We start from the raw sequence: 25,180 nt of genomic DNA on the forward strand, positions 1-25,180 counted from the left end.
GGCTCGGGGACGGAGCTGCTGCACCTACGGTTCCTCCCGCCCGGCCGGACCCGGCTCCTGGGAGCATTTTTGGGGTTGATGGGATCCTAAGGATCGTTGGAGTAAATACACGGAGTTCTCAGCCACGAAGCGGTGTCAGTGTCTGTCACTGCGCCCGCAGCATCCGTCCTGCTCGTCCTCTTCGTCGTTCTTCTCCTCCGTCCCGAGCTGGGCGCACAGGGCGCTCGGGGCAGCAGGGAGAGGGATAACGAGCTGTTCCCGTCTGCTCCTGTCTCCATAGCAACAACCGCGGGAAAAGTTCTGTATTTCCCCTCGGGTTTGACGCTCCGGGCCCTGCCTTTGCTGGCAGCCACGAGCCCAGCGGGAGCGCTGTGTGCGGGATTCCAGAGGGGGCTGCCGGAGGTGGGATGCCAGGGGAGGGATGCCCCGAGGTGGGATTCCGGGATCGATGGGATGCCGGTGGCAGGATGCTGGCGATGGGATCCTGGGGGGCTCCCCGAACCCAGCCCCACGGTCTGGGTGTGGAAAACCGTGGGAAAACTACTGTGCGAAATGTGGGAATGTGCGGAGGGGGTGGGAAGGGCGGGGAACCCACGGCGGGAGCATCCCGTGCGTTCCCCGCGGCGCTGGGGCTCGGAAGCCCGGTGCTTGTGGGTATCCGGTGAGAGAAAACGAAAAAGAGGAACGGAGGGCGGCGCCGGTAGTGCCCGCCGGGGGCTGCACCAGGAGGTCTGGCGGGAGACGCGGGGGGGGGCGGGTCGGGCCGGGCCGGGCCGGGCCGGGGCAAGCCGAACCAAACCGGAGCGCTTTCCTTCCACCCCCCCGGGCTCGGCCCCACCGGAGCCCCCGACCCCGGCCCCGCCCCCACCACGTGCCGCGCCCCGCCCTCACCCCGCCCTCCCTTGTCCGCACCGGGGCGGGGCCCACCGCGCGGAGTGGCAGCCCGTAAGGCCAATGGGCCGGCGAGAAGCGGCGGGAAGGGACGAGTTCCTGCGAAGTGACAGCGCCGGTGACCAATGGAGTGGCGAGAAGCCGCGCGGTGGGCGGATCTGCGTCGGACTGACAGCGCACGCGCCCAATGGGAAGGCGGGAAGCGGCGGGGCGGGGCGGAAGGCGCGGCGGGGCCAATGGCGGCGGCGGCCCCGCCCCGTTCGGGCGCGGGGCGTGGCGGCCCCTCCCGGCGCGGTGGGAGCGACCGGCGCGGCCCGAGCGGCACCGGCACCTGGTGAGCGGCGGCGCGGGCCCCTCCCGTCCTCTTCCCTCCCTTGCCGTCCTCTCCCGTCTCCTCTCTAACCTTCCCTTCCGCTCTCTCCCCGCCGGCTCCCGGCACGCCCGCACAGCCGGGGCTGCCCTGCCCTGTGCGGCCCGGCCCTGCCGCGTCCCCTGCCGCTGCGGAGCCGCCCAGCCGAGGGTCTTCCTGCCGCGCCCCGCGCCCCCTCCCTGGTGGATTCCCGCGGCAACGCCCCTCCCGGGCGCGGGGTTTCCATGGCGACGGCGGCCGCCGCCCCCCGTGCCGGTGCCGCCGCCGCCCTGGTGCTGACCGAGCGCTCTCCCCGTTCCCTCTCCCGCAGCCGCCGGCCCGGCCCAGCCCAGCTCGGCCCCGCGGGGCCCCGATGATGCTGGGCGCGCGGGCGGCGGAGGAGCAGCAGCAGCGCCCGAACGTGCGGCGGCCGCTGCCGCCCCAGTGACGGCCCCGCCATGTCGGTGATGGTGGCGAGGAAGAAGGTGGTTCGGAAATGGGAGAAGCTGCCGGGCAGGAACACCTTCTGCTGCGACGGCCGGATCATGATGGCCCGGCAGAAGGGCATCTTCTACCTGACACTCTTCCTCATCCTCGGCACCTGCGCCCTCTTCTTCGCCTTCGAGTGAGTTCCCCGGGGACCCCACGGGACGGGCATGGGGATGGGCCTGTGTGCTCGGGCCCTTCGGGAGAGGGAGGGGAGCTGGCGCGGCGCAGCCTGGCACGGAGCGCGGCTGTCCCTGTCCACGTCTGCTTCCTCGCCCTCAGCAGACTGACCCTGGAGGTACTGAGGGGAACGGGCCCTGCCGGAGCCCTGCCGGGGGCTGACACCGGCCCTGCTTCCCCGTGGGTCACCTTCTGTCTGGGGCTTGGCAGTCCCGAGTGTTCCTGGCTCCAGGATAGCCGGAGTGCAGGGGTACTGCTGCTGCAGCCCTGGGGCACAGCCTGTGTCCCTACCGTCGGCATCAGCCCCACCAGGCAGGCGACCCCAGCGGGAGGATTAACAAGGAGTGAGCTTGGGGGTCCTGCCAGTCTGACCCACCCCCAGCCCCAGGCTGCACTGCAGCCAGAGCCATGCCGGTGTTTGGGAAGGATCCGACCCCCCGTACATCACCTTGGCAGCCTAAAGACCTTCAGCCAAAACCTTTGATCCTGATGAAAAAGAGGGATCTGCCCCTCCCCTCAGCTTTCCCTAGGAGCTGGGCTGGGGAGTTGGGCTGGCCTTAGACTAATCCTAAAAAAAAAAAAAAAAACCAAAAAAAAAAAAACAAGCAAAAAGGGAGAAGCCTATGTTTGTCTGGGCTGATGCTGTGGGAAGGGGCAGGATACCTCTGTTGTCTAGCTGGAGGATAAACCTGGATCAGCTAAACAACTGAAATCTTCCCTTCCTCGGTCTCTGTGGGCATGTTTGTGTTCTGGGGCAGCAGAAGGGCTGAATCAGGGTCGGATGATACAAAAGGTCACAAAGCCAAGAAGAATGAGTGGAAGGACCTGCTCGCTGGCTAAGCCCTGGCAATTCCTGCAGTTCCAAAAAGCCCTTGGCCCAGGTGCTGTCCTCTTCAGCATCATTCCTAAGCCAGGGAACTTGTTTCCACATTCCCTGGCCCAGAATGTCTCTCCCTAGTTCCCTGCCCAAATTATCCCTGGCTCAGTCTGAAGTACCAAGTTACACTACTCTTGGTTTAATGTTTGGGGTTTTTTCCATCTGAAAAATGGAAAGGCTGAGCCTTCCTGCCTTACAGGAAGAACTAATAAGTGTTGCTGCTCCAGAAACACTTATTGCTGCACCAGAAACACTGATTTGAGGTTTAATTGCTCTGGCTCCCTGTGGATCCTGTCCGTAGCAGGAGAGTGAACCACGTCCCGCTCTGCCGTGGCTGCGCTAAGGCAGAGTGAGCCGGGGCTGTTTTCCAGACCTCGGCTGTGGTTAGTCAGGAACGTGACTGGAAATTCCTTGAGAAGCCCCTTTCCATGCTCTGGCAGGCAGAGGCCTGTGGAGGAGTCGCTTGCACCGAGACATCCAGGCCGTGCCTAGACCTGGAGGGTGGGCTCTGCGGGGAGAATGCTGCTGGGAACAGGATCACCTCTGAATTTTAGTTAAATCATCTGAGGGAGATAAGGAAAAGTTTGGGAAAATCCAAATACCCATTTGATTCTTTCAGAGCAGAACACCTCGGTGTTTATTTGTTTGGAAGAGAGAAGGTTATTTTGAACTTGTTGGGGGATTTTTGAATTTGGGATAGGGATGAAATGTTGCCTTCCCAGCTGGAAGCACTCCCCAAGGTCTCTGTTTCACTGATCAGGCTGAGATAAGCAGCTCGGCTGCTCAGGAGCCCTGCCTGCCCTGCATGAGTAGGGAGCTCGGGGTGAGGATCTCAGCCTCGATCTTTCACCTTGTTGTCCGTTTCTCTTGGTGTTTGGCAGATTCTTTAGTGTTTGCATGGAAATCCCTGGTTTCCCCTGAAAGTTGCTGTGTGGATTTGGAGCGGCAGCCGGCGTGGGCGGAGGAGCCTTTCCCTGGCTGCCCCTCACTGCGGGCTGCCTGTGCCGTGCTGCCTGCTCCATTCAGCTGAATCACTTGCGCAGTCACACCTTGTCTGAGCACGGCTCGGGGTGCCTGGAGCCAGGATCTGTCTGGCTGCTCGCCCTGCCGGGCTGGGCTCGATCGCGGCGCTCCGGGCTGCGCTGGCTCCGGTTACGGCTGCGGCCGGTGGGACCGGCGCCCACGGCGGCAGAAACGCCGCAGCCCTTCCTTGCCAGCCCCGGAGCGATGGTGGCACTCGCGGGGCTGCTGCTGGTGCTGTTCTCTCCTCCAAGTTTCTGCAGTGCTGCCGGCTGCTCCGCGGTGTCCGCGGGCGAGCGGGCTGAGCGCCTCAGCCTGTGGGTGGGAATGCTGTGCGTTCATCCCCAAACCGCAGCGCTGCGTTCTGGGACTGGGGAAACCTCTCCAGGCAGCAGCGAACAGGAGCCGGAGGCTGGCAGAGCTCAGAGCTGTACCTGAGATCCGGCTCCTCCCTCGCAGATAAGGCAGGGGACGGAGCGGTGCTGGCTCTCGGGAAGGCTCGGCCCAAGGGCACCTCTGAGCACCACGGGAGCTGCTCCGCGGCCTGGGGCTGCTCCAGAGACCCGTGCTTAACTGGGTCTGCTCCATCACACGTCCCGTAAAATACAGTTTCACATCCTCTTGGCATGATTTCAGACTCCTAATGGTACGTCAGCCCTGTGGTTGGGCACTTAGCTGCTGTCTGCTTGAGGTGTTCCAGCATGAGGAGACCAGATAAAGCATTTGTGAGAAATGCCTTTAGGAACTGGGCTGATGGGATGCAGTGCCTCCTCTCAGGCTGGGAGTTCCCTTTGCAGTTCCTGTCTCTCCTGGAGTTCCACGCTCAGCTGAAGGGAATGAGATTTCTTTTGTCTCTGGCTTTTCAGCACAAAACTTGACATCTGTAGATGTTAGAGGCATGATAGCACCAGCAACACTGGCTCCTTCCTCATGGGAAGGGGCTGCTTTTGGATTTTCCAGTACCCAGGTATATTTGCCACTTTCTTTTTCCTACTTTTTTAGCTTTGTAGAGATGAAAATGTCTTTGTTTTCTGATGAGTTGAAAACACCTACACTGCCCTTCGTGTGACTTTGTTTTTTAGTTTTGATTTCCAAAGCCCAGAGACCCAAGACTCAGAGAGGGGCCTCTGAGCTGGCATTACCTCTGGTTAGATCTGTATCAAGCATGGTCAAAACTTACATTTGAGTTAATTCATGCATTTTAATCACTGTAATTTCTCTCAATAGAAGTGAACTTTTTGGTGTCCAGAGTTCAGCTTGTTTTGTTCATGTTTCTGGGGGAAGTGGCCACTCCTGGGGTTTGGATTGACCTTTTCTTCATATGTGGGCTCCTTCTCAGGAGATGACTTTGCCCTCCCTGCAGCCTCCACATCCTCTGTGGCACCCCCATTCCTGGGTGATTTGTCTGTGCAGAGATTTGAGATTTTAGCTGGGAAAGGAGCAGTGACATTGGCATAACACACCTGTCTCCTGCCTCAGTTGTGTCAGAAACAGATGGTGTGTGGTGACAGTTGATGTGTCACTGCAGGCAGGTAGGGAGAGGTTCCAGGGAGAGCTCCAGCCTTGCCTGGTGCTGCTGGAAAGGGCCTGGACACAGTGGTGTGGTGTGGCCAGGCTTTGGAGCAGCTGCTTCCACACTTACTGCAAACACAGCAGCTGCCAGACACCATCTCTGCCCTAGTGTGAGCACCCAGCACAGCCAGGCTGAAGTGAGGGTCAGGCACTGGGGAAAGACACAGCTCTGCTGGCACCCAGAGCAGGCGCACGATGTGGCTGAGCTGTAGCTGAGGAAGGTTAAACAGGTGATTTGCAGGTCAGATGTGGGTGAGTGATACTGTGGAGCTTATGCTGAGCCCTGGTGGGGCCTGCCTGGGGGATGTGCTGCCCTGTGGCCGTGGCTGTGCAGTCCCTGTGGCTTTTCCCTTCCTCCAGAGCTTTGCTCAGCATGCAGAATAACCAGCCAAGCACCATAACTCATGGCACCTCCCAGCTGCTTCTTCCCCTGCTCCCCATTCCAATGATCCCTTTGTTCAGCTTTCCTGCCTCAGCCCACCCCACTGTGGTGATGAGTTGTGATAGTGCTGTTATTGTGTGCTTTTTGGTGACAAAATGCTCCAGAGCACAGAAATGGTGCTGGGAATGGGGGAGCAGCATCTTCACAGGCCAACAGAGCATCTCTGTTGGCTCTGAGCTCTCCCAAACAAAAGACCTTTAAATGCCTGTTCCTGAGCAGTGAAATCATCTTAGAGACAAGCGCAGACTGAAGATAGCCCAGTGCTAGTGAGTACCTGAGTGCCAAGTCAGGGCCTTGTGTGGCTGCTTTCCCTGCCGTGGACGAGTTCCCTGGGAGTCACCTGAAGAGCGAGGCCCCATCGGCACAGGGAGGGTGGGGGGCAGTGGGGGCTCCATGCTGGGCCTGGCAGTGCAGTTTCACCGTGGTGGCAGCTCCTCTGGCTCTCCCTCTGCCCCCACCTGCAAGGGGCCACAGATGCCAGCCCAGCTAAGGAAAGCTAAGCTAGGCCTGTGTGGAAGCAGGAGGGCCATGGCTCAGCTTTAACACAGCTCATGGATCCACATTTAAACCCACAATATGTTCATGTTGTCACAGCAGTTCCAAAAGCTGGACAGGGGTCAGGCTGCAGCCCCTTGGGGCAGGGAGTGTCCTGCTCTTGAAGGAATAATCACAGAATTGTTTAGGGTGGAAAAGACCCCCAGGACCATCAAGTCCTGTCACTGGTGACCACCTTGTCAACCAGACCAGAGCACTGAGTGCCACATCCAATTGTTCCTTGGACACCTCCAGGGATGGGTAGTTCACCACCTCCCTCGGCAGCCCCTTCCAATGCCTGACAGCCCATTCCATGGAGAACCTTCTCCTGATGTCCAACCTGAACCTCCCCTGGCACAACTTGAGGCTGTGTCCTCTTGTCCTGTCACTTACTGATTGCCTGGGAGAAGAGGCTGACCTGCACCTAAATCCATGTTCCATCTTCCTAACCCCATATTTCTTCCCCAAATGGGCTCCAAGGTTTTTGTTTACTTGCTGACTGACTTGCAGCTGTCCCTGGACTTTGCCCTTGCAGAGGGAATGCAAAGTTATCTTAGGCTGCCTGAGGACGATAAGCTTGGCACTCGGGTTCTTCGTCTGTGGGCAGGGCTGGGCACAGGGAATTGTTTTGGGGAACAGCAGAGTGTGCAGTGTCTGCAGTGAAGGATGTTGGTTTAAGGCCCAGGCCCTTTGTGTTGCTGTGGGCTTCTGGTGTTGCAGCTGTGACTGAAGTGTGCTGTAATTCAGTGTGCAGGCCTTCTGTCCCTGCCACTCGTGGGGGACAGCGCTGGAGTCAGGCAATGGCCCAGGAAATGTTCCTGCAGTGGGCCTGCGGAGCCTGGCGCTGCCAGCTGGAGCTGGAAACTGCATTGTGTGTGGGGAATCTGTGGTGGGAATGCTGTCCAGAATTAAACAGTGCTGTGGAGGTTATGGAAATGGCCTTGCTTGGGATGGCAGCCCCCCAGGGAAGATAATCCCTGGCCCCTCACCACAGAGGCCTGATGCTCCCATGGAAAGTAACAGTGGAACAGCAGGAGTCTGGGTTGGATCCATCCCTCAGCAGCAGGGATAAAGGGTGGATCCTAGAAAGCCAAGTGCCTGAAAGGCTGGGTGCCCAGTTGCATCAGGAGGCTGGGGAAGGGATATGTGCAAGGGGTGGTGAGACATGACACAAGTGGTGGGATTTAGGTGGGGTTTCCCTTAAACCATAGCAAAGCTCCATAGGAACTTCACCCCAACATCAGTAGGGTTTTCTGAAGGAATCAGGGTAAAATATGGATTTTTTCAGCCCAGTATGTCTCTAAAATGTGACTTCGGCCCAGGCCTCCCACATGGCTAGGGCTGCAGCACCTCTGGGGACATGACTGTGAGTGTCCAGGAGCAGCACGGCCACAGTGAGATGAGTCCCATGCTCCCTTTGCATCCTCTGTCAGCAGGATCAGCACCATAAACTCCTCTTTGGGCCTTGTTGTATTTGTAGAGGAAACAAACCTTGTTCCCTTTTGAGCTGGGGAAGTCTTGAAGCAGGAGCCTTTCTGCTTTATTTGGAGTATTCTAGTCCGTTGTCTCAGGAAAGCCAAAGGAAGCCAGATGTCTTCTTGCATGGGAATGTTGCACTTCCACAGGAATCCATTCCGAAGTACAGGATCCACTTAATCCCAAAAATGTCTGTGATATGGGAAGCTCCTGCTCTTTAGGAGTTAGCCAGAGATTCCCACTATCCCCACAGGCTTCCATGCCTTCGAGCTCTCCAGGTAGGGGGTCCCTGACCAGGCCTTGGGTGCTGCTCCCAATGGTCTGGCCCATCCCTTGGCAGCAGGAATGTAATGGACAAGGTCTCTCCCGCTGCCTGGTTGTGTTTCTGGCATTGCTTAAAATGGGAGCTGAAAACAGAACAAATGTTGGGAAATATCTGTGCCTGGGTGGTGGAAGACGTGGGGATGCTGTGATGGTGCCTGGTCGTTGGAGCTGCCCCAGGAGTGTTCCCCTGTGGTGGTGGGATCAGAAGGATGTACTGAGCAGCTTCTCTGCTCTAGATCTGAGCAGTGCTGCGGCGTGCCCGGGCTCTGAGGCTGTGCCAGGCGATGGGACTGTGACTCATCCTCTCCTGCCCCGTGTCCGCAGGTGCCGCTACCTGGCGGTGCAGCTGTCCCCGGCCATCCCCGTGTTTGCAGCAGTGCTCTTCCTGTTCGCCATGGCCACGCTGCTGCGGACGAGCTTCAGCGACCCTGGCGTGATCCCCAGGGCCCTGCCCGATGAGGCAGCCTTCATTGAGATGGAGATTGGTGAGTGTGGAGTGGCCAAGCTGGTGAGGGCTGGAAAAGCCTCCCTATTTATGGCATATTTCTAGGTTACAGTCCCTGCAAGAGCTTATCTTCCTGGCTGGACCTCCAAAAGTGAGGATTGCCCCAATGTGCTGGCTCACCGTACTTGGCCAAGTTTCAATAAGGCAGCACGATGTACCTGCATCCCTCTCTGGGAGCCGTTTCACCTGCTGCTTTCTCTCCCATAGCCGTGCACATACAAACTCTGTTTGCTTTTGAGAAGGGGTGCAGAAAGCTTGGAGTGGTCCCTTTGATCCTTCAGGGAGGGAGGAGGTTTGGTGGATGCAGGTGATAACACCCAGCCCACTCTCAACATGCCCATGAAAGCTCTGGCATCCCTTTTCCTGCCTCCAAGCTGCCAGGTTGGCTCTGGCCTGCGTGAGCAGAGCTGCAGCCTCCGGCTCCGGAGCCAGCGGGCTCCGATCCCGCTGGTAGGGAAGGCAGGGAGGCGAGTTGTTGTTTGAGGCCATCATGTTGTAGCAGCGGGTCCGACCTGTGCCCCGTTCTCTCTGGCAGAGGCCACCAACGGGACCGTGCCGCAGGGTCAGCGCCCGCCCCCGCGCATCAAGAACTTCCAGATCAACAATCAGATTGTGAAGCTCAAGTACTGCTACACGTGTAAGATCTTCCGGCCGCCCCGCGCCTCGCACTGCAGCATCTGCGACAACTGTGTGGGTGAGTGCTGCTGGCCTGGCCCTGCTCCTCACAGAGCCTTGGCACAGGGACAGGACAGCACCCAGGCTCGTGCTGGGCAGCTCTGGGCTGGTGCAGTGTCCAGGCTGCCTCGTCTTGTGCTCAAGGAGCTTGAGGTTTGCTCAGAACCTGGAGCCAGGTGCTTCCTCTTTGCCAGGACTTTGGCAATAACTGAGTCCAGCTGCTCTGTGTACATGTGCAGCCCATTTTTGAATCCCACTGGAGTCTGGCCTTGCAGGACTGGAGGGTTCCAGTGGAGAGTTGTGTCTCAGGTGACAACAGCTCCTTCATCAGCACAGAGATTGTGCCATTCCCTGGGGTGCCCTGGTTGTTGTCTTCCTTCTGTGTATGTAACTCTTGTTCAGCTCATGTTCAGCATCACTGCTCCAGGCAGAAATCCTGTCCTTTTGGACCCCTTTCCTCCTCTTCAGATTCCCAGCCTTTGTGTGTTTATGCAGTTTCTAGAACCTTCTCCTGATTATTCCAGGGTAAGAACATGGGGACTCCCAGGCCTTCATCTAACCCATGTGCTATGGCTGTTGTACTCCAGGGAGAGAAGACACATGGGAGGGTCAAATTCTCTCTTAATGTGCAAAATGACTCATTATAAAACAATTTTGGACTTTTTGACCTCCTGAAAGGAGGCCAGGATATGGGGTCCTGACTGAGCAGATGGCTGAACTTGGCAGTTTTTGTCAGCCTGGGGGATTTTTGAAGTTGGGAGCCCAGGGGCAAGGATCTAGACATGGGCAGGCCCATGCCAGGGCAGGGCTAATTTTCATCTTGGCTTCCCCAGAGCGCTTTGACCATCACTGTCCCTGGGTGGGCAACTGCGTGGGAAAGAGGAACTACCGCTACTTCTACCTCTTCATCCTCTCGCTCTCCCTCCTCACCATCTACATCTTCACCTTCAACATTGTCTACGTAGCACTGAGTGAGTCTGCATGGAGAGCAGGGAGGGAGGGAGGGAGGGAGGGGGGCTGCAGATGGTGGTGTGAAACCAGAGATAGGGAGTGGGAAAGGGAGCTGGACTCAGTGGGATGTTCCAGGTGAAAAAAATCTCTCTTTCTGTATTGCAGAATCTCTGAAGATTGGGTTTCTGAACACGTTGAAGGAAACCCCAGGGACATATCCTTCCATGGTCCCAAAGGCTTGACTTCTCCACAACTGGGGGTTAGTGGGAGCTGCATTGTGGAGTGGCTGTTTAGGCCACTCTGAGTCTTTCCAAGCATTTTCCCCTGGATGACAATGTGGGGAGCAATTTCTTGGCTCTTGGGAGGAGAATAAAACAGAAAACAGTGGCTAGGAGAGGAAGAGAAGTTGATGTTTGTGGGGGCAGTAACAGGTGGTCTGGGCCTGCTCTCAGGTTGTTCCCAGTCCTTAACTGTTCTCACTGTATTGGAGGTGCTCATCTGTTTCTTCACGCTGTGGTCGGTGGTGGGGTTAACTGGGTTCCACACCTTCCTGGTGGCACTGAATCAGACAACCAACGAAGACGTAAGTAGAGCCTTCCTCTTCCTCTTCTCTGAGCTGTTGGTGTTTCTCAGTGTGTCAAGGCTGAGCAGAACACAGGGATCTGGGGGCTGGGGCAGGTTGGCCTTGGAGTAAACCTGAATTTGTGCCCAACTATTTCAGATTAAGGGGTCCTGGACTGGGAAGAACCGTGTGCAGAATCCGTACAGCCACGGCAACATAGTGAAGAACTGCTGCGAGGTGCTGTGCGGGCCTCTGCCCCCCAGGTGAGCTCCTGAGGGGCCTTGACCTTTGTCTTCCAGCAGCACTTGTGCTGGGAAAAGAGGTGGGATGTGGGGAGACGCGGGTCTCTGATGGCGTGCCTGTGTTGTTGCAGTGTCCTGGACAGACGGGGCATCCTGCAGCAGGAGGAGAGCACAGCTCAGGAGGGGTCGTGCCCGCGGGCACCCGGCACGCAGGAGCCCCCGGCCACTCAGGGCCCTGGGCAGGCCCAGGAGGGTGGCACGAAGCAGCAGGATGGCAGCATTCTTCCCCCCAGTGCTGTGAGTGATCCCCTTGGGAGCTGGGGGGGCTCTGGGAGAGTGGAAGAAAGCTGAGAGTGTGACTTAGGAAGGACAAAACTACATGGGGGGCCATGTGAGAGGCTGCTGCTGAAAAGCTTGTTTGCTCTAACCCTGGAAACCAGCGTCTTGGTTTCCTTGAACTTCCTAAAAGGAGATCACAGCTGGCTGCTGTTTTGGAGATCAGTCCTGCAATGAGAGCGCTCAGGAGCTGTTGCCCATGGAGCTCAGTGGGGCTGGGGAGGGCTGAGAGGTTGCAGACATCTTGTTGTGGTTCTGTGTGTGAGCTGCATGGCTCTCCCTGGGATCTCTGTCCATGGAGAAAGCTGTTGTGGCCCTGAGCAGTTTGCTGTGTTTGAAATTATCCTGCATTAAGGACACAGTTTGACAGGAGACCTCCAGAGTGCCCGTCCCACCTAAATTGGTGGGAAATGCCTTGGCTTACTCCTGCTTGGGCATGAGCTGCCCTTCCCTGGTGGACACAGTCCAAGACACCTTCTGCTGGAGAGTCCAGTGCTCCAGTTCTTCCTGAAGCTATGTTGCCTGTTGGGTTGTCCCTGATTTTGGTTTCTCATTTTCCCAAGCCCACCTGAGCTTGCTGCAAGTGGAGCTGGAGGTGGAAGCGGAGAGGTGGGGCCTGTGTGCTTGGGCTCTGCCCTGGGGTGTCCCTGCAGGTCACTCTGTGCTCTCTCTCCAGGTCCCTGCCCCGTCTGTGAGTGACACCGAGATGCCAGAGGAGAAGCAGCGAACGCCTGGGGAGCTCCCGGTGCCCCCCCTGGACGCTGGGCGAGCGCAGCACTAGCATCTGCTTGGAAGGGAGAACTTTGTTGTTTTGTCTAATCAAAGCTGGAAGTGGTGGAGGAGAGGAGAAGGGCTGGATGGCAGGCACCTGATTCCCCATGGCCATTTTGCTTTAGTCATCACTCACCGCGGTGCGGGCAGCGCTGGCCTTGGTGGTGGCACCCCCGGTCACCGTGGGGCACAGCCAGCACCAGCTCTGCCTGGGGCCGGGCCTCTGGCTCTGGGGGCTGGCCTGGATGCTCCATCCCAGCTCAGGGCTGGGGCTGCCCCTCCGCCCGGGCCCTGCTCTGTCAGGGTGAGGCTGTCAGGGCCAGCCTGCGCCCTCCTGCTGAGGAATCCCCACGGAAGGGGAAAGCAATCGTGGCAGCAATGTCCTCTCTCCCCTCCTCCCTCCTTCCTGTAATCCGTGGCGTTGTTTTGTGGTTGGCGTGGCAAGGCTTGTCAGGAGACGTTTTGGTGCCCCAAGGTCCCAAACAAGTGGGAAGGAGTTCTGCTGGCAGTGGTTTGTAGGTAGCTGTCTTCCTGTGCTCCTTTCTGTGTGATGTAACAAGGCAGCAGCTATGAGGGGACCCTCCTTCCATCCTGCCCTGGTGCTCACGCCACCCTGGGCTTTGAGGGAGGGAGAAGGCAGCCAAGGTGGGCAGCTGCAGGGAAGGGTTTGCCTGTGTGCCTGTGCCACTGGCTCCTGGCTGGTGCTGGGGCTGCGTTTGTTCCTGGGTGTCTGCACTGAGCCCTCCCCAGCTCTGCAGCACCTCAGCCCCAATCTGTGTTGTGTCATTGCATCCCCATGTCCCCCCCCTTGCCTTGCTCTGCTGTTCTCAGCCATCCTAGACTGGCTTTGGGAGCCTTGGATCTTCCCAGGATTGTACCAGCTGCCCAGGGCTGGGCTTGTGTGTCCTCAACAGAGGACGAGAGGCTGGGGGGATGGTGGGAGAGCTCTGTGCCGTGGCAGGGCTCCCCCACTCCACAGTCCCTGTCCTGCACTGGCAGGACCCTCACACCTCTGGGATCCCTGCAGCCCCTGTGCAGCTCCGTGTCCCTTGTCACAGTGCTGGGCACTCAGTTCCTCCCAGCAGGTGTGTGGTGGCTGTGGGGGGTGTCCTGCCAGGCCAGTCCCGTCTGTGTGTCCGTGATGCTCCTGGCTGGCAGTGAGGGCTGTGGTGTGAACGTGGCCCCGGCACTGCCCCCTCTCCCACCGTGCAGGGCCTCTTCTCCTGGGTGAGAGGGCAGAGCTGCCACAGCTGCTCCCCGTTGGAATGTGGCTGGGAAGGAGCCTCGGCCGCCCCGCCACGGCCCCCAGCCAGCCCAGCCCCATCCCCATCCCCTTCCATCCTCCGGGGACAGGGCTCTGTGCCCCACCCCGTGGGAGTCGCCCCAACACGCTGCTGACCAAAACTCCAATTCGGTGCAGAAAATTGTGTATTTTGGCTTTGCTGCTCCCTGTTCCATGAGGTGTGTGGAGTTCTGCCTGCCGGGACCTGCCTGCAAGGGTCAGGGTCTCCAGAAGGAAGGAAAGGGGTTGGGTGAGGGCTGGATGTTCTTTATTTTTTTTCTTCTTATTATTTTTTTTTTAATTTTAAAACAATGAAGGAAATTTAATTGGTTTGAAAATGGCTGAGCTGTAGCCGCTGCGTTTCTGTGCTGCCCCAAGCCAGCTGCCTCTTCCCTGTGCATTTCCAGGACTCTCCATCTCATACTTCCAGGGTGTCTTAGCTGTGTTCTTTGCATCTTGCTGTCCCCCACGGCAGGTGGAGGGGGGGTCTCTGTGTGTCCACACTGAGAAGTGACAGTGTCCTAGGCAGGCTTCAGTTGCCTGCACACACAGCTTCCAGCCCCAGCTCCCTTCCTGAGCCTGCTGGCAAACCTGGGGAAAGCAGCCAATGCCTGCGGTGTCTTGGCGGGGAGTGCAATGCCCCGGCATGCCCAGAGTCCCTGCCTCGGGGCAGTGGTGCCAGGCAGTGCCATGCAAAATGTCCTGGGGCACCTTGTGCCCACCCAGCATCTGGCTCTGGTGCAGGGGCCAGGCCGGGCCCCGAGGTGCCACCACTGGGGCTCCCCTGTCCCCCACCAGCCGCCGTCCCCTCCAATCCAGCCCCCCTGTTAGGGCCGGAGTGGAAAGTGGCGGTGCTGGCAGGCTCAGGGGGATTCTGCCATGGAGAGACCCCCCAGCTGCTCCTCAGGACCCGCCAGCTGCTCCTCAGGACCCCCCAGCTCGGCCTCCTCCCGGCTGCCATCCAGGGTCTCTGATCCCTCGAAGCAGCCGGAGTCCCGGGGAATGTCCCCTTTGGGCTCTGAGGGTGATGGCAGGGCCTCGGTGCTGTCACCATCCTCTGGCTCACTGGCTGCTGGGAAAGGGACCGTGGTGTCAGTGGTGCTGCTGGGGTGCCCAGTCAGGGTCCCCACCCCTCCCCAGGAGTCTCTTACTGTCGTAGTCCAGGAGGAGCTCGGCAGCCGTCAGCAGCTTGGCGCGGTGCTGGGGGTCGGTGATGTGCAGTTCGTTCAGGTGCGTCTCCCGCAGCTCCTTGAAGTCCTCCAGGGTCTGGTACCCATTCAGCAGGAGGGTGGGGGTGTGTTCCTGGGTGGGGGGTGTGGGTAGGGGTGAGCAGGGCGTGGGTGGCTCCCCCGGCTCCTCCTGGCCCCCAGTGCTGGCCTGCAGCTCCCCCCGCAGTGGGTCCACGGTGGGCACTTAGCCCACATTACCAAGAAATGCCCCCTGTGTGCCCTCTGTGCCCCTGGGTGCTTGGTGGAAGGACCCACGAGGTGGGGGATAGTGAAGGGGAGAGGGGTTGGTCGCACTGCTGGTCCCTGGGTGCTGCTGGGTGCTGGGTCCCTGGACAGCTGGGTGCTGCTGTCCCCGCAGCCCCTGGCCCTCACCTGCAGGTTGATGCGCTCCAGCAGCTCATGGAGGGTCTTGGGCTTGAGGCGCTTGTTCCGGCCGGAGCTGCGGCTCCTGCGGGCAGGTACCGTCTCCTCAGGGATCACATCCACGTAGATGAACTTGAAGGAGCCCACCCTGTTGTGGAGCAGCCCGGTCCAGGTGCCCACAGGTGGCTTCTCGATGATGCTGATGATGTCCCCTTTCTAGGCCAAGGGACGTGGGATGGTGGGGGGCACAGGCTTGGGGACAGCCAGGGAACATCCCCAGCTCAGGGGGTCCCCAGCCACCCTCCCTCCCTCCCCAGGGCCACAGTGGCCGTGGCTTACCCGCAGCTTCAGGGAGTCCTTGTCATAGGGGCTGGGGGTGAAGTCGGTGTGGACGCGGGCCCGGCCACAGAAGGGGCCGGTGTAGGCTGGGACGGTCTCCTCCAGCTGCTGGCTGTCCCTGGGATCGCCAGGGCTGGGAATGTCGCTGCCTGCAGAGAGGAGGGGTCAGGCAGGACATGCCCAGCTGGGGACGTGGGACCAGTGTCCCATCGGGGCTGGCCTCACCGCTGGACATCTGGCGTCCGAGGGCTGGGCGTCCATCCTCCTCCTCCTCCAGCTCCAGGTACGACAGGGGCACCTTGTCACAGCTCTGCTCTTCCACGCTGCTGGCTGGGGACAGCGGGCATGGCCTCTCTGCCTCCGCCTCTCCCTGCTGGGGGTACCGGGCTCAGGCCGAGGGAGGGGGAGCTGTCCCCCACTCACCTGTCCGTGTCCCCACGGCCCTGCTCACCTTGCCCTCGGCCAGCGCTCTCACAGCCATCCTGCCCATCTTGCGGTTCATGGTGCGGGAGATGACCGCCCGCCACTTCCTGCCCAGCTTGGTGCCGCTGCTCCGCGCGCCCTCCTCGGCGCTGGCACTGCTGGCATCATCCTCGGGGATCTGCCAGAGAGATGGAGAGTGAGGGCAGAGCCCCCCACCCTGGGCAAGCCTCAACAGGGTCACATGGGGACTGTGAGATCCCAAATCCCACCGGTGCTGACACCCTGGGGCTGCTCCATGACACGTAGGCCACTGGTAAGGACAGGAGTTTCGGGAACCCAGCCCTGAAATGGGCTGTTCCCAGGGGAGCAGGATGTGTCAAGGGATGCTGGGAACTCACATTCTCCTCCAGGTTGAACTCCTCATTTGACACAGGGGAGCTGACCTTGCACTTGTTGAAATCCTTGAAGCTGCTGGAACGCTGTAGGGAAAGCTGGGAGCAGGGGCAGAGGTGTGAGGGGGGAGATGGAATATGGGTTTCCTCCTGCATTCCCTGCCCCAGCTCCTCTCTGCTCTTTGGGCTGCTCTGCCCATCCCAGGGTAATGCCAGTGCTGGGAAGAGTTTTTTGCTCTCTTCCAGGAGCTGCCATGTGTCATCAACCCCCAGAACTGGGATGTGGAGCTCTTGGTGCCTGTGCAGCTGCTTGGCACAGCATTCCCAGGGCAGGGATGCTCTAGTGTGGAGCCTGGCACTGCCATGCCGGGAGCAGCCCGGGGCTGTGCCATGATGCCACCCTGGCACATGGGCCAGGACGTGGGGGCACACAGGGCTCTGCATCTCCTCTCAGCACAGGTGGGCAGGCAGTGAAGGGCAGGTAGCACCAGAGCAGCCCTGCTGCTACCCACAGCGTCAGCTCCAGGACTGAAATCCTGTTTTTCAGTCACAAATCCATGTTTTCCACCTGTGAGTGTCACCCATAGCCCAGAGAGCACAGCCCCAGCATCACCAGCTGGCTTGGTGCCACCTCCTGCCTAAGCCATCAAAGCTGGTTTTGGATCTCAGTCCTGGTACACCTCTCCATCCCTTGCTCCTTTTAGTCATTCCTGTGCCCCCTGCCTGCCTTCCTCTCCATGGCCTAAGGTGCCTGTCTCACATGGAAGGAACGTCCATGGTGCCAGCACAGCCACATGGCCCCAGGTGTCCCTCATCCCTGGGATGGCAGCACCAGCGTGCTCGCACATGGCACAGTGAGTCAGCTGCCACTGCCAGCACTCTTGAGGCCCTCGGAGCACACACCACGGAGCTTGCTCTGCCACCACCACAACCAGGGATTCCTGCTCCCAAGCAGCTCTGCCAGCTCCTGTGGTGGCAGAGGCCTTTCCCAGCCCTGCACAGCCTGGCCCTGTGCTGTTTCCTTTTTATTCTCCTTCTCATCAGCCCCACCGAGCACCCCCGAGCACTTGGTTTTGCCGTTCCTTGCAGAGGGCTGGCTCACGGAGCCACACCCAGCTGCACACCCACTGTGGCTTCATGCCAGCTTCAGGTGCATCTGTGCAGAGGGGATGTTGGCTTTTGCCCTGCTCCCACCCCAGTGCCCTGAATCCCCCACATCCAGGTCCACCGAACCTCCCAGGGCTTCACTGCTGAGATAAAACAGCTCTGAGATAGAAGTGCCCCGGGGCTGGAGGAGCCATGGCGAGCCTGGCAGTGGGGTGTGAGTCAGGGGGGCCGGGCTGTCCCGGAGCAGAGCAGGAGGGGGAAGTGAGAGTGGCTGTCACTGGGCAGGGGCAGGGGATGCCCACTGGGACTGGCCCGGCTGGATGGGCCAGCCCCGTGCAGGGAGGGGGACTTCACCCAGGTTTCCTGGCGGAGCTTGGCAGCACGGAGGAGCTGCCACGGCAGGATTTGTGCCTGTCACGGGCAGGACCCTGCCACCAGGCACTGCCCCTGCTCCCCGTGGTGACTTGCTGATGCCAGCCCAGCAAAGCTTGGCAAGAGCTGACGTGCCAGCTGGTGCGAGACCTGGCGGGGGATGAGGAGCCGGTTTTGGCCCCCACTGGTGACTCCAGCCACAGGGTGGCACACGGCCGTGGCACGCAGGGGGCTCTCGGGAGGCCGTGGCACGGGCAGCTGCGCTCCTGCGGCTCGCACCTCGCCGCGGGGCTGCCGGAGGAAGCGCTGCCGCTCGTGACGGAGCTGCAGCCCCGACCGCAGCACCTTGCTGCGCAAGAGCTGCACAGCCGCCACCGCAGCCATGGCCCCCAGGAAATGACAGCGGCCGCCCACGCCCGGGGAGGCCATGGCGGGGCGGGGGGCACAGCCGCCCCCAGCAGAGCTCTGGGGTCCCCCCGGCACCTGAGCTGGCACCCGTGTGGGTCCCGGGGGCTGTGCATCCCAGCCACACGTCCCAACAGGATGGAAGGCACAGTGGGAGGCGGACAAGGCCAGGACCACGCACTGGCGAGGCCACGGTGCCTGGTGGCAGCAGAGACGAACTGATGGCAGGGCAGCTGCCGTGCGACCCCAGCCCCGGGCCCTGCCCCAGCCCTCCTGCTCAGCATCCCACGGCAGCCCCGGCTCGGACAGCTCTGGGTGCGCCGGGACACCTGCGGTGCTGAGGGCACCTGGGTGCCGCCAGGACTCACCTTCCTGTGTCCCGGCTCCTTGTCGCCGGCGTTGGAAGGCTTGCGGCGCAGCATGGCCTGGCCGGTGGCGAGGGCTCAGCGTCCGGCAGCGGCGAGCGCGGCCCGTCCGTCCCGTCCCGTCCGTCCCGCGGCACCGGCACCGAGCCGGGAGCGCACAGGAAGCCGGCGGTCACATGAGAGGCGCTTGCAGCCGTGCTCGGGGTGGCTGGCGAGGCGCGGGCTGGGGCAGGAGGAAGGAAACCCTCCAGCAGCGAGCTGCTGCCCTGCCCGGGGCCCCTGGGTGGGGACGGTGTCTGCGCCCTGACAGCGCTCGGCCGTGCCGCCCCTCGGTGATGCTGCTCTGCCCTGCCTCCCCTCGGCACTGCTGCCGCCCCTTGGCCATCTGCACATGGGCATCGTGAGTCCCCCCATGGAGAAAGTGACAAACCCCAACCCCTCTGCCGTGCCCACCCCCGAGCCTGCTCATCCTGCTGGGATATGGTAGCCAAGCCCTCTGCGGGACACTTGGTCCGGGATGTCCCCTGTATCCCGGCTCGGCATCACACCCAGGCGGGATGTGGTCACCCCGCTGGGGACATCCGTGGTTGGCTGCCCTGCATCTTCTCACTGCAAATCCTCCAGCTTTTGCCCCAGAATTATAATCTGCCCAAATCCATCTCCTCACTGTCGCCGTTGGCTTGGTCGCCTCACGGCTGGACAAGGTGGCACAAGCAGGATCTCAGGGGTGGGCTTGGGGCCGGACTCCAGCCCTCACTGGCCGGCGAGGCAGCGCGCAGCACATCGGGCACAGCAGGGCCCGCCTCGCTCATGTTTAATCACAGACGAGCAAATAGAATACACCAAAAAAAAGGAAGTGAGGGCGGGGGAAGACCCGGCCGTGGTGGGGGTGTGGGGGAGCGGGGCCGCGGGTGCGGGATCAGGCCCCCAGCCCGCTGAGGAGCACCGAGAGCAGCGCGGCGAGGGCCAGCGAGCCCGCGGCGGCGCTGCCGGCGCTGCTCACCGCGAAGGGCTCGGTGCTCTCCTGCAGCCACACGTACTCGTCCTCCAGCTGCTGCCGCCGCAGCTCCGGCCCCACGTGTGCCCGGATCCTCTCGTAGTAGGAGTTCAGGTACCGGATCTGCAGCCAGGCACCACGGGTGTGGCCTGGGCGCCGCTCCCGCCTTTGGCCTTCCCCGTCCGGCTGCCCCGCACTCCGACCACTGGCCCCGCCTGCAGAGCTCATTGCCCCTCTTCATCCACGCACCCATCCTTGCTCTGTCCTCATTTACCCACTCCAGCCTCATGCCACGGTCCTGGTTTTTCCTGCATCCAACCCCCAAGCCCCTGTGCTGACCTGGCAGCCCTGCTCACCCCGAGCACACGGCCGTACCTGCTCTGGGGACAGGAGGCTGAGGTCGATGAGGTTGCGGTCATAGGGCACCAGGGACACCACCTCGAAGGTCAGAAAAGGCTTCTCCCCGCTCTGGTGCTGCCACAGAGAGGTGTCATTGCACGTCCCCTACCCCCTTGGAGGTGCCTCCCCCCCGACTCGATGCAGGCCCCCATGGTGTGCCCCCCCGTCACCCCCTCCCCATTGCCACACCTCAGTCTGTGCCTCCACCACGAGGGCGACGTCCTCGATGCGGATCCCGAAGTCGCCATCCTGGTAATACCCGGGCTCTGGGGGCGGAGAACACGCCTGGTGAGCCCCAGCCCCAGCTGCTCCCCCAGCCCACCCCAGCGGGGCTGATGTGGCCCTGAGTGGGCTGAGAGCTGACAGCCCGTCCCTGGCTGGGCTCTGTGCCCGGGGCTGTCCTGCAGAGCCGGGGTGCCAGGACATACCGATGGAGGTGAACATGCCGGCCTCCAGTGGCACGTTGTTGGACTGGAAACCCACAGGCCCTGCCGGGACATGAGGTGGGTCAGAGCTCTGTGCATGGCAGGCGCTGCAGGGACACCCAGCAAGGACCAAGGTGCCACACCGGAGAGAACCACGGGACCAACACAAGGACACCCCAGCAAGGACCACAGAGCCACCAAGGCAAGGACTATGGGGCCACCGTGGCAAGGACCACTACAAGGACAAGGATCATCCCAGTAAGGACCTTGGGACCACCTCAGCAAGGATCACGGGGCCACCCTGGCAAAGACCACAAGATGTTGCAAGTGGGGATTTCTCTGCCTGTCATAGAGGCTCTGCTGGGAAGCCCCCAGTGAGCTCCTGTCCTCATCCCTTCCCCGTAGCTCAGCCCACATGCCCAGCACCAGTGCTGGTGGCACCTACACTCGTGGACTGAGAGAAAGTTGCCAATGCCATGGCCGGTGCCATGGCCATAGTTGAGTCCGACATCCCAGAGTGCCCGGCGGGCGAAGGACTCCACCGTTCTCCCTGGGGAATGAAGGGATGACATGGAGGCCAAGGAGCCTCTGGGGCTCCCCTGTGCCGTCCTGCTCCCTGTGCCAGGGGTTCTGTGCAGGGCCAATGCTGGGTTTGGCACCCACCTGCTGTGTTGGATGGGAAGACGAGGCGGGAGAGGTCAATGTTGCCCATCAGCACACGGGTGTAGGCTTCCTGTAGGGCATGGCAGGGGGTGAGTGTGGGGCTACCCAGACACCCCCCCTGCACATCCAGCCCTGGCCAGGACCGTGATGCTGAGTGCCATAGGGGGTGCTGGGCACCTCAGGGTTGCCCTGGGCAGTGCAGGGGGATGTTGCCTGACATGGGAGGGGCTGGTACCTTCTGGAGAGGGGTGGGCTCGCCCCAGTGCACTGTGCGAGTGATGTCTGTTGTCCCATCCCTGCAAAGGGGCGTCATGAATGGGGCTGGTGCAATCCCCAGCGCTGGCTTTGGGGGGCCCTGGATGTGAGCTGTGGTGGGGGGGGGGGGGGTCTCTGTTCAAGGCTACGTACAGATACTGCCCTCCGGTGTCAAAGAGATACATCTCTCTCGCAGACAGTGTCCGGCTGCTCCCGTTCGAGGGGCTGCGAGGGGAGGGGTGTCAGAGCCCTCTCCCAGCCGCCCATTGCCCACCACCCCCTGCCCATTGCCCCCTGCTCAGTGCCCACTGCCCACCGCCCCCTGCCCACTGCCCACCACTGCTCCAGCCCCACCTGTAGTGAGCCAGCGCTGCGTTGAGCCCGCTGGCTGAGATGGACTCGAAGCTGGGCCCACGGCTGTGCTCCTGGGCCCTGGAAGGCAGCAGGGAGGAAGGAGGGTGCTGAGGGTCCCCGGGTGCCCTTCCCTGGGCAGGGCAGGCCCGGGGCAGCACTGACCAGCGAAAAGCATCGATGCGCTGAGCCCCCGAGAACTCGTCCACCTGCCCCTGCGGGACTGTCCTCTCCAGCCACAGCAGGTACTGGATGACGGCCACGGCGTCCCGGACCTGGGGGTGCGCAGTGACAGCGGGGGGGGGGCATCAGCACCCTGCTCCCTCCTCTGTCCCCCCATTCTGCAGGGGACTGTGGGGACGGGCACAGCCCTTACGTGGGCGGCTCGCAGCATCTCCTGCTCGTGGGCGTTTTTCACAGCTTTGGCCGTCATCACGGGCGAGTAGCTCTCCTCCAGCAGCTTCTCCTGCGAGGGCAGGCAGAAGGTGACACAGCTACCCGTCCCCTCAGGCGCCAGGTGCGGCCACAGCGCGGTGACGCGGGGCCGTCCCCGAGCCTGCAGGGCCCGCGTGCCCCATGGCAGGTTCGGTGCCCACCTGGGGGACGATGGCGTAGAGGCCGTAGGTGGTGTACTCGGTGCCCAGCCACACGGTGACGTTGCCCTGGGCGTAGCGGCGCAGGTGGGCGCTCACCTGCCCGTAGTCCTGCAGCTCCACGCACAGCGGCCCCGGGCAGCCCGAGCGCAGGGACTGCCGCGCCTCCTGCGAGAGCCGGGACTGCTCCGCGAACAGGCTGCGGAGGGAGCGCCGTGGGGCGGGCACGGACGGGGCTGTCACCGGCTGCCTTTGATCCCCCCAGCTCCGGCCACGCCAGCAGAGAGCAGGGACCCGGGGGGCTGTGAGGGGATACTGGGCTGGGAACGGGAGAAACTCAGGCTGCGAGGAAAGGAAGCGTGCCGTGCCCTGGAGTGGGCTGGGAGCGGGGGGCGGATTGGGAAAGATGTGTGGCTCAGAAGGACAGTCAGTGGGGCTGGGCACGGCAGGATGGAGCCGCTCTGGGGATAAGGGGCCACGGGGCTGAGAGGAGGGTCCCGTGGGGGCTGGCTCAGGAAAGGAAGGCTGCAAGGGGGTGCGTGGTGAGCCCCCTCCAAGCCCTGTGCCCACGGGAATGTGCTGCCCACCTTATGGTCGTGTTGGTCAGGAGGGTGTAGGAGTAGAAGACAGGGTTGTAGGGGATGTCATCTCCGCGGAGGTTGAAGAGCCCTGCCGGGAACGAGAGCTCTGCACCAGCGACTGCCACTGCCCTCCCACCCTCAGGTTTGGAGCCCCCGGCCCCGGCCATGCCCCCAGGGCCCCGTGCCTCCTTACAGGCCGTCTCCTCCAGCCCCGACAGCAGCACGGCCGTGGGGCGCCGCGCGTGCTGCTCCATGCGCTGCCGGATCCCGGCCACCTTGTCCTGCCATCTGCTCCCTGCGGGTGGGCAAGCGGCCGGCTCAGGGCAGGGCCCGCCCCAGGCTGGGGGTGCTGTGGGAGAGCTGCGGGAGGCTGGGTCAGACCTGTGAACTCTGCTGGGAGGCTGTAGATCTCGCTGGAGGAGGGAGGGGGTCTCTGGTCACCCCACGCCTGATCAACAAGGTTGGTCTCGACGGGGAGCAGGGTCCGGCCGGAGCCGCGCAGAGCCCGGCTGTAGCTGTTCCAGGTGTCTGGGGGGTGAGCAGCCCGCGCGTTTGGGCTCCTGGTAAATTCATACCCAGGGTCTGCCCTCCGTGGGCACGGTGACCCCCAGTGTTAGCCAGCCCTACCGATGGAGAAGAGGAAGGGGTCCAAACTGACGTTCCCCTCCGCGGGAACCTCCTTCAGGATCCACGTCGCGATGGACTCGATGGAGGCTGCAGGAGAGAACTGGGTGGCACCGCGAATTTCCACTGCGTCCCAAGCCACGCTGAGCCCATAGGAGGCTGTGGCAGGGGCTGGGGGGGTCCCTGGGAGCGGGGATGCTCAGAAGGGCCCCATCGTGCCCCCACTGACTTGTCCTCTGCAGCTCCCAGTTGCAGTCCAGCTCCCGCTCTGCCTGGGTCCAGTAGCGGCTGTCGGTCCACAGGGCAGCCTTGTCCCGCGTCACCACAGCGGTGCCTGGCACGGGGAGGGGGCTCGGGGGTCATCTCTTTGTCTGTCCCTGCAGCCGGCAGGGACTCCCAGCGGCTCTCAGGGAGCGGGACCATGCCGTGTGCACGGATCCCCAGGGGGTGCCAGCCCGGAGCAGCCACCCGGGGGTTTGGGGATGCCCTCACCTGCGGAGCCGGTGAAACCGGTGAGCCAGCCCAGGCGGGCGTCCCGCTCGGAGATGTACTCGCTCTGGAGCCGGGATGGAGCCGTGAGAGGTGGCTGTGGGCAGGGAGGGGGTCCCCGGGGCTGCGGGGGACTCCCACCTTACCATGTGGGCGTCCGTGGAGGGCACGATGTAGGCGTGGACGCCGTGGGTCCGCAGGATGCCCCGCAGCACGGCCAGGCGCGCCGTGCTGTTGGTGGCCGTCGGTGGCAGGTACTGGTGGCACAGAGAGACGCGCTGGCACTGTGGGGGACCCTGTGCCCGGGGCGCCAGGGACAGGGACGGGGAGCGAGGCGGGGCTCACCGGCGGCTCCGCGGAGCAGTCGCGGATGTCGCTCCTGGTGGAAGGAGCCTGTGGTGCCCGCCCTGCAGCACAGCCTGTGGGCACGGCAACAGCCGGGAACCTCAGGCTGCAGCCTGGGGGCTTGCTGGACCTGTGCTCCCGCCCGGAACTGCAGCAGGCAGCTGTGACCCTCGTCCCCAGCCCCAAACCAGCCAGCCGAGCTTGGGGCTTTTTACAAAACCCAGTGGTTTTAGCCCCAGGAATAGTGGATGAAAAGCAAGGCCATCCCCTGGTTCAAGAGGAGGTAAATCTCCTGGTTCCTGTGGGATCATCACAGAGAGCAGCTGGTGCCCAGCACAGAGCACGGAGGGGCTGGCAGGAGCATCCCACACTGGGGCTGCAGAAGGAGCTGGCTGATGGTGGGGCCATGTCCAGCTGGACCTGATCTCTGCCCAGGGCTGCTTGGCACGGGGCTCCACCGCCACTCCCTGGGCTCTCCATCACCAGCTGGCACCTGGCCTCTCACTTTGGGCCAAGGGCACACAGCTTGGCTCCGTGGGACAATGCATGATGGGGTCATCCTCAGCATGAGAGCTCTTGGGTACCAGGTGTCTGCACCCTGGGGGTCTGCTCTTACCTGTCACCCCCCCGGGCCCATCCCTGTGGCAGCTGGGCAGGGTGAGCCCCGTGACACAGTCTGGCTCCTACCCCGGGGTGCACCCACCTCTGCCTCACCCAGAGCTGCGGCTGGGACATCCCACGCTCCCCACATCTGGATCCTGGGGGTCCCCAGCTGTGCCGTCCCACCCCAGCGCCCCACCCGCCCTGTGCCGTACCGTGGAGCAGGAGCGCCCAGGCTGCGATCCAGAGCGGGAGGGACATGGCTGCCCTGGCCGGGAGCGACGGGGCACCGAGGGGACACTGAGAGCGACAGGTCCCTCCTCCTGTGCCTTTGCCCCGGGGGCAGAGGGATGCGGGATGGGAGGGACGAGGCGTCAGCAGACACAGG

The 25,180-nt window shown here is 62.0% G+C and overlaps 3 protein-coding genes across 5 annotated transcripts; 1 reads left to right on the plus strand and 2 right to left on the minus strand.

Annotated features, from left to right (window-relative positions):
• The first annotated feature begins 1,158 nt into the window (after positions 1 to 1,158).
• ZDHHC9 (zinc finger DHHC-type palmitoyltransferase 9) lies at positions 1,159 to 13,869 on the plus strand. The gene is made up of 10 exons (XM_059482996.1): positions 1,159 to 1,225; positions 1,572 to 1,865; positions 8,476 to 8,636; positions 9,192 to 9,350; positions 10,165 to 10,302; positions 10,448 to 10,494; positions 10,761 to 10,865; positions 11,004 to 11,107; positions 11,218 to 11,383; positions 12,099 to 13,869. Exons 2-10 carry the CDS (start codon positions 1,699 to 1,701, stop codon positions 12,201 to 12,203), a joined length of 1,152 nt encoding a protein of 383 aa, XP_059338979.1. The 5' UTR covers positions 1,159 to 1,225; positions 1,572 to 1,698; the 3' UTR covers positions 12,204 to 13,869.
• A 439-nt stretch (positions 13,870 to 14,308) lies between these two features.
• On the minus strand, positions 14,309 to 18,627 carry SASH3 (SAM and SH3 domain containing 3). Of its 3 annotated transcripts, none has more exons than XM_059483106.1 (8): positions 18,474 to 18,627; positions 16,228 to 16,320; positions 15,858 to 16,007; positions 15,632 to 15,776; positions 15,407 to 15,555; positions 15,077 to 15,283; positions 14,627 to 14,777; positions 14,309 to 14,547 (listed from the first exon to the last, which is right to left on the minus strand). In XM_059483106.1, exons 1-8 carry the CDS (start codon positions 18,525 to 18,527, stop codon positions 14,339 to 14,341), a joined length of 1,158 nt encoding a protein of 385 aa, XP_059339089.1. In that variant the 5' UTR covers positions 18,528 to 18,627; the 3' UTR covers positions 14,309 to 14,338. The 3 variants fall into 3 exon arrangements, with proteins under 3 accessions (XP_059339089.1, XP_059339087.1, XP_059339088.1); XM_059483104.1 differs by having other exon boundaries at positions 15,632 to 15,779; XM_059483105.1 differs by having other exon boundaries at positions 14,327 to 14,544; positions 15,632 to 15,779.
• Positions 18,628 to 19,377: 750 nt separating this feature from the next.
• On the minus strand, positions 19,378 to 25,053 carry XPNPEP2 (X-prolyl aminopeptidase 2). Its single transcript, XM_059483065.1, has 21 exons — positions 25,008 to 25,053; positions 24,193 to 24,266; positions 23,994 to 24,104; positions 23,851 to 23,914; positions 23,588 to 23,692; positions 23,362 to 23,448; positions 23,116 to 23,262; positions 22,928 to 23,029; positions 22,741 to 22,822; positions 22,157 to 22,352; positions 21,937 to 22,026; positions 21,726 to 21,835; positions 21,564 to 21,641; positions 21,363 to 21,434; positions 21,190 to 21,250; positions 20,955 to 21,024; positions 20,737 to 20,841; positions 20,295 to 20,354; positions 20,056 to 20,132; positions 19,843 to 19,941; positions 19,378 to 19,590 (listed from the first exon to the last, which is right to left on the minus strand). The coding sequence occupies exons 1-21, from the start codon at positions 25,051 to 25,053 to the stop codon at positions 19,390 to 19,392; spliced, it is 2,037 nt and encodes a 678-aa protein (XP_059339048.1). The 3' UTR covers positions 19,378 to 19,389.
• Positions 25,054 to 25,180: the final 127 nt, after the last annotated feature.

Source organism: Ammospiza nelsoni, chromosome 15 (assembly GCF_027579445.1).
Source record: "Ammospiza nelsoni isolate bAmmNel1 chromosome 15, bAmmNel1.pri, whole genome shotgun sequence".
NCBI classification, from domain to species: Eukaryota; Metazoa; Chordata; class Aves; order Passeriformes; family Passerellidae; genus Ammospiza; species Ammospiza nelsoni.